At 38.2% G+C, this 15,000-nt stretch overlaps 1 protein-coding gene and 1 long non-coding RNA gene across 2 annotated transcripts in view; one reads left to right on the forward strand and one right to left on the reverse strand.

Annotated features, from left to right (window-relative positions):
* zcchc24 (zinc finger, CCHC domain containing 24) overlaps positions 1-15,000 on the forward strand; it is a 67,915-nt gene that overhangs the window by 50,742 nt on the left and 2,173 nt on the right. Inside the window, exons 3-4 of the mRNA XM_088422225.1 lie at positions 4,133-4,297; positions 12,861-15,000. The exon at positions 12,861-15,000 is cut by the window's right edge and continues 2,173 nt beyond it. Of these exons, the coding sequence (XP_088278351.1) occupies positions 4,133-4,297; positions 12,861-12,974 (279 nt within the window). The 3' untranslated portion in view covers positions 12,975-15,000. The remainder of the gene's footprint in view (positions 1-4,132; positions 4,298-12,860) is intronic.
* On the reverse strand, positions 6,097-11,717 carry LOC148420518 (uncharacterized). The gene is made up of 3 exons (XR_015866484.1): positions 11,253-11,717; positions 6,578-6,721; positions 6,097-6,428 (listed from the first exon to the last, which is right to left on the reverse strand). It is a non-coding gene; the product is annotated as an uncharacterized LOC148420518 (long non-coding RNA).

The following is a 15,000-nucleotide window of genomic DNA, read 5'->3' on the forward strand; positions in this document are numbered from 1 at the left end:
ATTCTGTATTCAGTATGATAAGCAAGAAAATAAAGCGGATGTCTTCAAATGGTTAGCGAGCCTATCATCTTTCTCAGCAAAGGCATGTAAAAGTTTAACATAGCTTCCACGATTGGTAGAGCCTATACTTTCATAATTACGACGAAATGCAAGCTGCTTTTTGGCAAGAGGAAGCAGGTGGCATAAACACTTTCGAGTCTCCATTACCTAAGTATTGTTGTGGATGCTGATGTTAAGTCATTGTTTGTCCAAAGCTAAGTAAATCCTGAACATCCCCAAAGTTTTTAGTGCGATCAGACACTGTCACGAAGGCAGGAAAAGCAGAACCAGAACTTGTGTACCAGTCCGTGTTAGACGAGCGTTTTTTATCATCTGTACTCTGAAGCAAGTCTCTTCGCGCCATCTTTAGGTATTATTTCCTGCTTTCCAAAATTGAAAACTGTTAGAGATTGTGAATATAAACCGTCATTACGAACGTATGACAAAGACACAAGGCGAGAAGAAATAAAACCCAAAACAACTCAGCACTTGACATGCTAACTATTAAGCGCTTTTACCACTGCCAATCCTTGGCATCATTAGTGCCCCCAACAGGGCAACTGATTTCGCCACCGATTGTAATACATGTTGATCATTGTTGGGCAGTGGGGTAGCAAGCAAACGTAAGCATTACCAGGCTACACAGGCTGTTTTCCGGAGTATTTTAACATCAATAAACGCATAATCAGCAATAATCAGCAATTGAAATTTATCATTATACGTGATACTTCCAGAACTTGAAATAATTAATAATCATTTTAAATTATTTGTCCACAAAGTTTTATAAAGTCCACCAAGTGTCATGTCGGTGCGGCATGTTGGCAATGGAGGTGGGGAGGTGGATCCAAAATGCAGGGAGGGAGGCAGAATGAGATGGGCTCAATAAAACCATTTATTACTCGCAGAAGCTAGGCAAAACCCGAAACACTAGAGCTACACTAGAGCTGGAACACGCTCATGACAGGTGACACAAATTACACTAACGACAGTCGCCCTGGAAAAAAAACACAGACCCAAAAGCAAAATAAGTAAAACTCCACAATATAACGCCACAACAGGAAAAAACCCAGACAGAACGTGACACCAGAAGCAGGCAAGCTTTAACCAAATTGTACGCTAAATTACAAATCACACTCTAATATAAGACCATCATTTTATTTCTTTACCACTAATTGAATGTGAACAAAATAAAATTACGAAAACATATCAAAAATGAAAAAAATAAATCAAGTGCTCGACTCTCCCACTTCTTTCAATACAAAATCCATTCTTCTTTCTTTCCTCAGAAAGACTTCAATGACTTGCTTGTAGAGGTTCTGCATTTCACTTCCAATAATAAATCCTTTTGCATTGACATGGAAATCAATGCTGAAAGTCCCGTTGGTCCAATTTCCATTTTGTTCTTCTTCAGCCATTGTGGGTAAAAAAAAAGCGTGAGTAGATATGAATTTTCTGCTAAATGTCCGCGGGTCTGGCTTTGATGTACGCTATGCCTCATGGTTGATGTTAGCTTACGGTTGAGCAACATGTTTTTTCTTTTTTGTTGTTGATTTTTTATCAATAACTTTATTTAACTACTTCCAACGTTAAGCATAGTGGATCAATATAGCACCGCCTTTGTGCAGTGAGGCCTCTAGATGGTGAACCTATGGCTCAATTGATTATTACAGCTGTCTATTAAGCATTAGGGCCACTGACATATCCATCTGTGCTTGCACAGAAGCCCACACCGTGTTGATTTGAATGCCCCTGCTTCTGGCAAAGGCAGATTTCACACAGCATAGCGACACAAGTTAGCTGAATTCTAATTGGCTAAAAACTCTTAACATAAAACTACAGCACTGCAAAGAGCGTAACCAAATGGATTTAAAGTGACATAAGAGAGATAATGAAAAGAACAGAATATGGAGGATAATTTTATATACAAAATATATATATTTAGAAAAAAATAAATGTAAAATGAAATTGACGAGGGATGCCACTTCGACATCAGGTTAGGTTAGGAGGTTAGGAGATTTATTAGGAGATATGCTGCCGCTTTTCACAGTGCATTTCGAAACCTTGTCAGCAAGATCCCTGTCGCAACTAGCAATATTGACAAGGTAAGCTAACGCTAAATTTCACTGTACAGTTGCTATTAATAATAGTAAAGAGGATCATGTTTTCAGTAATTGTTGTTATTCTTGCTAGTTATATGACTGTATTATTGTATTGTGTGTTTAAATATAAATGCTGCAGAATAAAAAGTCATTTGACTCTTCAGTACGATTTTTTTGCGCTTCAATAATGGCCACTAGATGTCCTCATTGAGCCTCTCAGCTCGGCCATCATTAATCCCACAATGCCCAGTTTGATCAGCAACATATTTCTTCATGAAAACATTTTAAAAAGGCAAAATAACACAAAAAAAATCTCCACTTAATTCTAAATACTACTTTTAACATTTAGTCAGCGAGTTTGTGTTTTTGTTGGTGAGATTGTGTACATTTTGAGTTTTGTTTTTTACAACCAGATCTAAAAATGACAGCTATAAACAATAAACACGTCTCTGGAAAATGAAATAAAAGTGTATTATAAGTGATAACCTAAACCATCTCAGTTGATTCACTCAACTGTGAGTGATTCTCCACTGTTTCGTATTGCTGCAAATTGGCCTTTGTCACATTGACAGAAGGCTGATTACAGTTTGTACTTAAAAATGTAGCAACATTGTAGACAATCAAGCAAGACAGTTAAATTATAATCAAATATGCAGAAATGGGTGTGGCGATTACGATAGACGGACATAGAAATTTACACTTCTGACATTATTAATTCAACATTATTTTTGGGCACCCCCATCATTTGTCAGTCCGTCATCAAAACGGGTGTCCATTGAACAGCCTGTTAGCACTGACTACCTCTGGAAACTAATGTTGCAACAAAACGACTTGAAGTTTCAATGCTTTCTTTTTTTTGACACAGATGAATGTGAGTTTGTCAAAAAGCCCTGAAAGTCATCATCATTATCTGACACGCCAAATAGCTCCTCCCATTTAACTCCCAGACGTCCTTCTCCCTCCTGCTTGTCATTTGTGCTTTGCTAAATACAGTAGTTCTTTACCAAAGTGATGACCATGGTGAGATCACAGCATAATAGGGTTGCTTCTTGCTGTGTTTCTCCCTTTCACCCGCTGACATCCACACATGCCATGCCACTGCTCTCGCATTTTTGCCTTGAACAGACAAGTCAAGCCGTCTTTTCCTTTTCATAATGGGCAAAGCCCGCTGAAAAAATGATCCTCGTAGTCTTGTTGTTGACAACAAAGAGGCAATAAGGTGGCACTAGACAAAATTGCATTTGAAAGTGCAAACATGCTAAAACGGATGCATACTATAGCGAATTGGAAGTACATACAATCATTTTAAGCCTTTTAAATGACCTGATATTAGTTTCACATTCACATTAATGTTGCAGACATAGATATGTGGAGGATATTGGTCTGATTTTGAGTTATGCAGGTATAAGTTGAAAACGAGGAAAAAAAAAAATGACACATACACGGAGAAATACTGTAGGTTTGTTGTGGTTTATTAATAGGTTTGTTGTCTGATTCACAAACTGTTGCAAAAACGGTAGAAAAGCTGTTCCCGAGAAACTTTCTGCACCATTTGTTTGTGATTCAAATCTGGATAAAATACAGATAATATTCTGAGGAGTGAGGAATGGTTCAACTTTGTAACTGATAGCCGTATTTGCGAAAGTGAGTGGATTCCCTTCCTTGTACTCGCCAAAATCAAGTTGCCAACATAGCGTCTGGGAAACATACTCCTCCCAGCCCGATTTCTCTCAAGCGACTGTTCCCCATCATCTCCCTAATGAGAATCATAGGAATGATCTCATCATCCAGCTGCAATGGAAGCATGCGTCATTTACACAGGCACACAACCGCATGCGTACGAGATGATTGCGAAAGTTATAAGGGTAACGAAAGCATAGCACACCCGTTTGTTAAATATTATCATTGTTACTTTGTGGCAAAATGAAAGAGTACAGTATGCCAGGAAGACACTTTTGCAATATTTTCAATTTATGTGGCTTTGTTCTGTGCAGGCCCGACCCAAAGGAGAAGGCCTGACCCCTTATCAGGGTAAGAAGAGATGCTTTGGCGAGTACAAGTGTCCAAAATGTAAGAGGAAGTGGATGAGTGGTAACTCGTGGGCCAACATGGGACAAGAATGTATCAAGTGCCACATCAACGTCTATCCACACAAGCAGGTATGCCAGCTTTAATTCTCAATATAGGTCACTGCCTTATGTGGAGCAGTCAAAAGTTCGTAAACACCTTCGAACTCGCACAAGACTATCACTCAGACTTTTTCCCGAGTTCTGCTAAATCACACAATTCTCTTTAACTCTCAAGCTTTTCTCACATCCCACAAAACTTCATCAGACCTTTATTTTTATTGATTTCAAACGTGCATTTCATAGTCAATCGTTCAAAACTTTTATCCAGGCTTACAGATTTTAAAATTAGTGATCACACTATTTAATGTGTTTGCTTTTACCTCACTGACAGAAACCAGACTGTTCAAATATACGACTGTAAGGTGTCCCTCAGGGCTCAATCCTAGGCCCCTTAGTTTTTTCTGTTTATGTAAATGATTGACCAAAAATATGCAAAAATTATGACACTTTAATGTATGTTTTTTTTCAGCTGAAAAAAGTGCACAAGATGCACCCCATCAATTATCTACAACCTTAGAAGACTTCCAGGCTTGGCTCATAGACTCATGCCGCTGCCTCAATGTAAAAAAAAAAAAAAACTGTATCAATGTTCTTTACAAAACCAATGACCACTTAAATCCCAGCGAATGTTAATTTAGGAGGTGTGGCTCTACAAAAAGGTGACAAGTTCAAATACCTGGAATTTATATTGGACTCTAAGTTATCATTCTAAAAGCATATTAAGAAAACTGTTAACATAAACTTTAATATACGCAATTTTAAACATATTAGATCTACCAGATAACAGATAAAGCAGTACACATGCTTACATTCTTTGGTTCTCTCTTATATGGAGTACTGCATAACTAGTTGTTTTTTACATCTGTAATTACTCCTCGGTCGTATCATTACTGCCCAATCCTTGATGAATATAACTTATTAAGTCTCTCAAATTTTATAATATTTAAATCCTCTTGTTTGATTTTTAAAGTGTTACATGGGCTGGCCCCTCCACCATTGAGTGAGTTCATCATACAGAAGTCAGTCAGTGGCTCCACTCGTGTGACTCGAGCTGCTGTCAGAAGCAACTGTGAACTCCAATTTAAGAGAACATCGTTCTCTCAAAATGTTCTGTCAGTGCAGGGCTCAAAGTCATGCACCAATCTTCCTCTGTCAGTGAGGGAGTGCACACGTCTGACAACATTTAAGAGATACAGTCCTGTGAACATGTTTGACCTTTGACTCTTGGCCTTGCAATATTTGTATGTTGTCGAGATTAGTGCAATATGGTGTTTGTAAATGTTTAATTAGGTGTGGTGCAATAGGGATGATGCAATTTAAATTAGTGCAAAGGTGCAAATAAGGTGGTGCAATAGAAATATGTGCTATGGGAATGGATGCAATATGGATAAGTGTAATACGTATATAAGTGCAATATCAGTTGAGTAAGTGGAGCGTGGCCTATGCTTTCTTTAAAATGTCTGTGATGGAAATTTGCAATACATGAAATGGATCTTTACTGTATCTTCCTTATTTTCCTGGTCCAGTGTTTGTTGTTCTCTGTATCTCCTCTATACGGTCTCTGTACAGACTGTTGTATCTGTATGTTTCTTTGTCTTTTATGTACCTCTACCTGCCAGGAGGTCTGCAGATTGAAATTAGCCCAGGGCTATATTCTGTCAGATTTACATATTTTTTAAATGTTCATGAATATGCATTGTTCCTCCTTTCTAAATGAATAATACATAAAAATAGATGGTGACAAATCTACCATAATTTCCCATATGTAAGACACACTTTTTTTTCCCAACAATGAAGGCCAGAAGTTGTGGCTAAAGATTTATTTTTTTTTCAATGACATTTGAGGAAGATTGCATCCATCAGTGACAGCCATATGAGCACAGATCTGATGCACGGATGCACATTTTTGTAGCGGATGTAAGTCCTTTATGCTCTACCCGAGGCATTTTGTCGCTAGGTCAACATGAAGTTCACTTTTCACGCAACAGTATCACGCGAGGGGAGGGGAGTGAGCTTGCTGTGCACTTCACAGTGGATCCAGAAAGGAGAGCATTGCTGACGTTCAATTTTCTGGGATATGGCTGAGCCAATATTTTATCCGACAGCACCTTTATTATTCTTTTTTTACACTGCGTGTCCCTCGCTTCACCGCAATACTCATCTGCAAAAAAAAAAAAAAAGTTTCAATGTCGCAATCAAGTGGCCAATACCGTGCTAAATACTGTACTGTCAGTGCTGCACTATCGTTAGCTTAGCACAGTAACCACGGTTCAACAGCTGTTAAAAAAAGAAAGCAAATGTTGCACATACCTGTTGTCCCAAGTTCTTCCTTCCGCCTTTCTACAAGCCAGGTGAGTGCTCTTGCTTGGCTCCGTTTTGTATTGAAAGTTCAGGTGGCCGTGTTGGATAGCTCCCGGTGACCGCAAAGCAGCCGCCATGATTCGTTCCTGCCCCCTGCTTGTAGAAAGACGGAAGCGAAAACTTGGAACAACAACTGGTATGTGCAGCGTTTGTTTCCTTTTTTAACAACTGTTGAACCGTAGTTACTGTGCTTAGCTAACGATAGTGCAGCATTGTCAGCTCAGTATTTAGCACGGTATCGGCCACTTGATTGCAACATTGAAACTTTTTTTTTTTTTTGGCAGACGAGTATTGCCGTAAAGCGAGGGACACGCAGTGTAAAAAAAAAAAAGAAGAAGAAGAAAGGTGCTGTCGGTGGAAATATTGGCTCTGCCACATGTCAGAAAAATGAAAGCTCTCAGCAATGCTCTTCTTTCCGGGTCTACCGTAAATTGCACAGAAAGTTCACTCCACTCCCCTCTCCTCTCTTTGCGTGACAAAAAAAAGTGGAGAAAAAGTACATAAAGCGACATAAAGCCCCAGGAATGAGCGTAGCAACACGAATGTTCGTGTTCGGTGTGCACGCAGCATTTCAGTAATTATGGTGATGGGACGAGCTAGAGTGCTGAAGTCAGTTTGCTTATAGCATCTAGTGCCTGAGATGCAGCTAACAAAAGCTTGTTAGCTGAGGTTGTTACGCCATTATTTTCAATAAAAGAAGCGAGCAGACTGAGCCAACGTTTGAGTCCATCCTTATTCACGCGCAGGAATATTACAGTAGCTTTTAAGAAAAAAAGTAATTCTTGTAGCAGAGCAGGTTGCAAACTGTGAGACCGTCACACGTGGACCTAGATTGGATTCTGTACCTGATCGAGCAGGATAACGAGGAGGTACAATCAGTGTTCACATTTATTTCAAGAGCAGTCTTTGGCCTTGTCTACCCCTAGCCGGGGTTCTTGCAAACTGGCGGTAAATGTCCCTGTTCTGGCTTATTTACCATATGTGGCCGGGCTTTTTTTTTTCCATCAAAATCGAATGTTTCAAAACCTCTGGCTAAAGTGGAGATTTGCCCAAGCCTCCGGTTTCGTGGTTATGTGTGAGCAGCTTCAAAGGAGATTTGCGTCATCGCGCTACTCTTTTTTTTTTTTTTTTTTTTTTTTTTCCCGCCGAAGAGATGGATACCAATTATGTCAGAGGCGGAAGTTCTTTCTGGTTCGACAGAATTTGCAACATTACTGCCACCTAGCAACTTGACATGCTTGTCATATAGACGCGACTTTTTTTTATTGAACGACTACGAGAGGGAGACTATGCAGATTTTTACATGTGGACAAGGCCTAAGTGAAACTCTTTCGAATTTCGAAGGCTCTTTCTAAGGCCTTGGCTACATGTAGTAGGGGTTCTGGCAAACGGGCAGTGTCTCCGTTTTGCCCTGTTTGCTATGTGTGGCCAGGCTTTTATTTTTTCATCAAAATTGAATATTTCAACGGGGATTTGCGTCATTGCGCTACTCCTTTTCACTTGCTCGACCACTCACTCGCCCACAACACAAGTCTCACTCACTATACCCTCAACAAATACAGTATATAACTTATGCATATGGACAGAAAAAAATAAGAAGAAATTAAAAAGATGAGAATTATTCTGCTTTGTTTTTTACATTGTCACCAAACTGTTGTCGCGTCTTATATATATTAACATAGAAAATACCAGAATTTAACTCTAAAATTAATGGTGTATCCTATACACAGGGGTATTTAGAGAATTACGGTAATTTCCGTGTAACTAAGTAAATCTTGGAAACTTCTTCTTCTCCTTCGTAATGCTTACTCATACCAAGAGACTTAATAAATCACATGAAATTTTTCTGTAAGATTTTCCCTGTACCAGAATAAAATGTAACTTTTAAAAAGATTTCTTCACATAGAACCAGACCTCGTTGCACGAGAATTCTTTTAAATGTCGTGAATCCGACCTAGATGTTTTTTTTTATTTCACTTTTATTTGCACTGTTGTTATCCCTAACATGGCAACAATGATTATGATTTTTTTAATTTATTATTTATTAATGAATTTATTATTTAGTTGAAATAGATACGTTTTAAAAAGATTCATGTTTTGTGTGAAGGTTCTGCCAGACAAACATGATTTTTCAGGGTGTGACTTGAGATTTTAGCCCATTAGACCTTAGACATGTAGGCTTGAGGACATCACATATGGTCCCGTTTAATATGTAATAAAAATCACAGTAACAATTGAGTTAGCCCTTAAGACTTTAAACCGGTCTCAGTAAACTAATTGCATTTCCTGGATTTCATTCAATTTTAAAATAAATAGTTTCTTTAAGTCACACATATCCATGAGTCGCTCTTGCGATAATTGTGCTCAAGCGCGGCTGGAATTTGATTTCCTCACTGAATGAAACCAACATTAAATTTTATTAATCTAGATCCAGTCCCTCCCCCCCAAAAAAAACAAACAAAAAACAAAACAAACAGTTCAACAGTTAACAATTTGTGAATTTCACAATATGAATTAAAGTAAGACTGCTGTTTGAGACCCCACTCGTCAAAACCACCTTTGCTTTGCCGACAGCATTAAATGTTAGTATAGGTCATAACTATCAAAGGTCAGATAAGATTGTATAATATCCTTAAGCATATTTCCTCTTACAATGGCTGATGCAGTCATTTACTCAGCTGTTTTTTGTATTTTAGGAGGTCAATCTTTTGTTAGATAATTTATTGCTGTCATAATTTTGAATCCATAGGCTCCATATCCAGACTTTTTAATACCCAGCAACTTTACAGATACCACATCTGCTATGCAGGTGGTTCAGGACATAGTAATGATGTCAAGAAAAAAGATGTCTATTTGCAACAACTCAGTTAGCTATCTCTATCCTTGACTTTTAATTTTCATCTCACTGAAACATCTTGCTTCCTTCAAATGAACCACTTCGACTCCCCTTTGTTTGTTGCCTGTGGGAGAAAGCACATTCCGCACATTAGCAATACCGCACAATGATTATATTTGTCTCATACAGTCGACACTTCCAAAAAATGGACAAAAATATGTCCGTTCTAATAGCATCCATTTGCATGAAATTGGGAAATTGTTACTCAGTTGGTATAAATAGTTGGCATTTGAGATCAAGCGCATAACTTGCACAGAGTGTGGGGCCATGCAATGCCCCCCACTTCCCTGCCTCACGTTGCAAATAATAGCCCACCAATCCCGCCATAAAAGCAGCTGAAAAAGTGGCACTGCTTAACATCTTAAAAGGCAGATGTCTCCTAGCAGGAACACTCAAGTACCACACTAAATTGTAAAGCTGTTTATTCAGTGTTAGTCCATTATTACAAGTCAAATCAGAGCCAAGACCAATGAGATTTATGAACCACAACAATGTCTGAAACATCATCTGAAAGCGTACAAACCTTGTAAAACCAAAACTCATAAATCACACTTCACCATTCAGCTCTACATATTTAACCAAGTCTTGTGTAATGCTGCTGAGAAAAAAACAAAACAAAACAAAAACCAGTTTGAAACAAAGATTTTTTTTAAATATGTGAGTATCATGATGATTAAATAATAGTACAATCAGAATAACAGTAACTAAATATAATGTTGTGAGTAGATATTGTCACTTACCTTATAGTTTTTTTTTTTTTTTTTTGTCAAAAGCATACCAAACCAAACCGTAAACACTGAGCATAAAACCAATTTGTTCTAACGTTTGGTGACCTAAGGCTTCAGTGAGTATTCAGTGACCTGAGCTACTTCTTAATACAGTGGACCCCAGGATTACAGCGTCCCTGGTTTACGTTTTTTTTCATGTTGTGATGTGGAATACTGAGTTTTTTCGTCCCCTCTTTACGGTATTTTCCCCGCTTTGCAATAAAAACAACTGTCATAATTCTAGGGGGTTGGCTATAATTGTGTTGTTTTGTTTGCAAACAAACATAACACTCTCACACCAAAGCAGTCCAGGAACTATGAGTTCCTGGTCGCGGGGTTCCGTGTGAGAGGTTCGTGGTCTTTGGCCCATTTGTTTGCGTTCATATCAAGGGACAAGCCTGCATATTTAGTCCCAACATTATATTTATAGATAAAATGGATGGATGGATATTATCAACAGAATACTGCAGAGTTAAATAGCAGTTCAAATTCAAAATCAATACTTCAATAGCATTCTGTCTCAAGTTGTTTAATTGATAGATTATTTTAGTGAACATGGCACACACTGCAAATAAATAATATATACAATCATAAATTATAAATACAATTATATGTACTGTATATCGTATATCAAATTTACATGTCACAAACTTTTATACAAGATCTCTTTCAATTCAGACATTTTTAAACATATTTTTAATGATATATTTTAAAACTCTTTTTGAGCACAGCCTTTGATTCACATCTTTTCAGTTGTATTTCATAGTTGTTCCGTAAACTGACTCCTTGAACACACATTTGCTTGACCGGTGGGAAAAAACATCAGACAAGCCGCACTGGACTGAAAAGTACGGTAAATCTCCTAGAGTCGATGTTCTGTCCGTGTGTTTTTAATTTTTTTTGAAGTTTCGCGCATCACAAACGCGCTAGCTCATGGTGAGCATTCCGGTCAGCAACTTGCCTTTTCTCATAGTCGAAGCAAATTGGAGCTGGATGCCCTCTTCTCCGTCAATACGCAGTAGAGTCTGTTCTAGAGCACCCATTACCGATCGATTTTCTCTCGTTCCACGGTTTCAAAATATTAAACTGGCCACAGTGTAAACAAAGCGTAATGGCGGCTGCTGATACTGAAAGAACACCCCCCCGACTTCAACCAACCAATCAGCGTTAGTTAGCACAGCACGCCCCCTCGACCCTAGTTGCAACTAGGAGCTGAAATGGTTCAGGGTAGAGCCTTAGCGAAACCTTCTCTAACCGGGACAATATTTGGTGTAAAGGCAAAGGGGAACTAAAGACCATCCTGGTAATGCGGAAGAGTTCCTGCGGTGTGAAAGGGGCTTCAGACTTGTTTACGTTGTATTGGCAGCTGATTGAGGCGCACGTTGAGTTACGACTCCGTCACCGTCAGAAAAGGACATTAATAGAGAAAGCGTTCAGTTGAGTACTCTCGGGGTTGCCACGTTTGGCAGTGGAGTTTGTAAGAGGAATAAAAGTGACTGCGGTTTGTAATTCAGCATGCAATCTGATTAAATTTTGACTGCTCTTGGGGGACTTAATAAAACTTTGTGGACAAGTAATTTTAAATTCCCTTTTATTTTTAAGTTTTGACAGTATCATGTGTAGTGAGGAGTTTTAATTGCCGATTTGGGTTTATTGATGTGTAAATGCTCCGGAAAACAGCCTGTGTTGTACATGATTAATGTGTACACCCAGTAATGTGTATGTGTGCTTCTGACGGGTATTTATTTGAGTCGGACACCACTGAACTCAGACACGGAGGAAGCAAAACAGGAACATAGAACAAGAACCCAAATCAGAAATGAACAGAAAACCCAAAGTTAACACCTAACCAAAAACAGAATATGACGCCATGTATGGTTTTGGGAATGTGGAATGAAAACCAGGGAATCAGAAGAAACTTTTGCAAAGCCCTCCCAAGGAATCAGGAAACCATGTGCCCACTCAACTCACCGTGGCAACTATAAATAAAAGATTATTATCCCTAACAGTTGTACAGGTATACCTAAAAGTCTATCATTTTGAACATTAACAAATCAACTTTTAACAACAGTGAACAACTTTGGAACAGCGTTTATATAGGCTAAGGGTTAGTCCAAAATAGAAAATAATGTGTATAAATGCATCAAAGTACCTAAAAAAAAATAATATTATACCAATCCTGCAAACCATTTCTCTGAGGTTATCCGCGCCCCTCTGGCATCACGTTGCTCCCCCAGGGGGGGCCCCGGCCTATTATTTGAGAAGGACTTGCATGAACTAACATCAGTTGTACAGATATCAGTACAAATTTCTTTTTGTTGGGCCACTTAGTGAAAGAATAGTCGCGTTGTATTACTAATGTAAGTGCACCAGACGGATATTTTATTTATTTTTTGCCAATACTGCAGTGTTAAATAGGTCCATATATGTGTTTTACATCTAGAGCCCCGTTACCCAGCGCAAAACATGGCAGGTAATCCAAAACCATATGGGCCCAATAAACCTGCTGGAATTTATGATGTGTTGAACATGACTCACTCTTGCTCTTGTGTGTGTTTTGCACCCACAGCGCCCATTGGAGAAGCCCGACGGCCTGGACGTGTCTGACCAGAGCAAAGAGCACCCGCAACACCTCTGTGAGAAATGTAAAGTCCTGGGTTACTACTGCCGTCGCGTGCAATAAATGTTTCCTGTCACTGTGGTCCGAAAGCCAAGAACACTCTTACAGGTCATCCTCGGCTCCATCGATCCTCATATCTAATAGCGTGTATGAGATGATGTTCAGGAAAAAAAAAAAAAAAAAAAAAAACAACAGAGGAATGCATTTGTGTAGAAAAGCCCACTCAAGAATTTTCTCATTAGGATCATGTTACAGTCATAGATGACCTCATTTTGGGGTTTATCACCTTTGTGTTTACAGAAATCTGCCTTCCATTTCCCTGCCAAGTGAAGTGTGTCTGTGCATTGTGTGCATATATGTGCAAAGGCGACATTGCCACATTTAGGGTCAACAGCAGATCTTTACTAACTGTGAATTAACTGGGGGATGATGTGCCATACATCCCAAGATTACATGTGGCTTATTTATTTTCTCAATGTCGAGTGTGCAATCTGAGTTTCAACTGGGACAGGAAAAAGTATATATACATGTTTTTGTTTGTATTCTGCATTGTTGTGTAACTGCTTCCGCATATCTTTAGAAACTACTGTAGGCTTAGAATGGTGCCAATATGTCAAGTGATCATCAATGCAGTTTTTGGAATCACCATTTCTCAATATGCAAAGAGTGAATATATTTGTCATTGTTGGAAGGAGATTTAGAGCCACTTTCATGCTTGCTGGTGGCAATGAAACAAACTGAAAACCGAATGTTTTGATGCAATCGCTGATTGAGGTATGAAAAAGTGACGATAGGGTTCATGCAGGTTGGGGAGAAAGCAGCCTTATAAAACGGTTGGCCAAGAACAAAAAAAAAAAAAAATGCAGGGAGGAGCAATATGGTCATCGTGATATGAAGGAATTCTAGGGCCACCCTGAAAAGAAAATGCAACATTGCCAGACGTAAGGGGTATGAGGTTAGACAGAATCGTCGAATTTGGGCCAGTTTTTCGAACGGCGATCTACTCGTAGAGGGAAAGAAAGGTTCACTTTTGAGACCAAAGTAGTACGGTTAAAAAATATGTTTTAAAACTGAATTGGTACTACTACTATGTATAATATAACTACAGTATATCATAGTTATTCTATATTATATGATTCTATATTATTAACAATTATTTAAAAAAGGCTAAGCTGTCATTTATTGGAAAAGCCTTCACAGACAAAGAATTTTGTGATGGAGGTTACATTTGACAACAATGACCAGATAGACAAAAAAAAAAAAAAAACAACAACTGACAAGACACAACTAGCACTGAGATGAGCTGATTGGTTGACAAAAGAAACAAGGCTGATGAGAAAGCATGGAGATAAAAGAAATGGAGGAGACGAGACATCACAAAAGGACACAAAAACAAGACAACATAAAACAATTCAATCATCAAAGCAACAAAAAGCAAAAAAAAAAGACATTTGGACTGAGTTTGGAATTTGAGAAAATGTAAGGTCAGTAAGCAAAAGACATATGTTACATGAGTAAATTGTGGTATTTTAAGAAGGGCTTCAAAAATTAGTTTTTCTAGTACAGTGATATTAATTTATAAAAAGTCATTGTTCTTGTAATTCTAAGACTTTCTCACATATGGATGGTAGGATTTTTTGTTTTGTTTTGTTTCAGTGTGGCCCTAATAATTCCTGAATTATAGAGATTTATGGAACGTGACAATATTGTTTTGTTTTTTTGTTGTGTTTTTTGTAGGGGCTTTACTTTACAATGCTTTTAACTGCTTTACATGTACAGTACTATAGTATTAACTACAGAGGCCATATTGTATGCAATTTCCACGTAAAGAAACTGCTTTAGGATGGTCATAGGAAATATATTTAAGAGTTTTTTTTTTAGCTCTACAAATGGCAGCCATATTATTTTATATTCTAATATAGTGTATTTGTTTTGGGTGAGCTCAAGAAACAGCCTGGGGAAAGAGGGTACAGTAAATGTGTTCACTATGATGCATAAAGGGGTTCAAATGATATGAGAGTTGTCATAAATGGAGTTGGAAGAGTGGAAATCTTCAATTTTATGGAGGTTGGTCTTTTGCTGAAAAATG

Source organism: Hippichthys cyanospilos, chromosome 8 (assembly GCF_059441005.1).
Source record: "Hippichthys cyanospilos isolate Australia breed blue-spotted pipefish chromosome 8, RoL_Hcya_1.0, whole genome shotgun sequence".
NCBI classification, from domain to species: domain Eukaryota; kingdom Metazoa; phylum Chordata; class Actinopteri; order Syngnathiformes; family Syngnathidae; genus Hippichthys; species Hippichthys cyanospilos.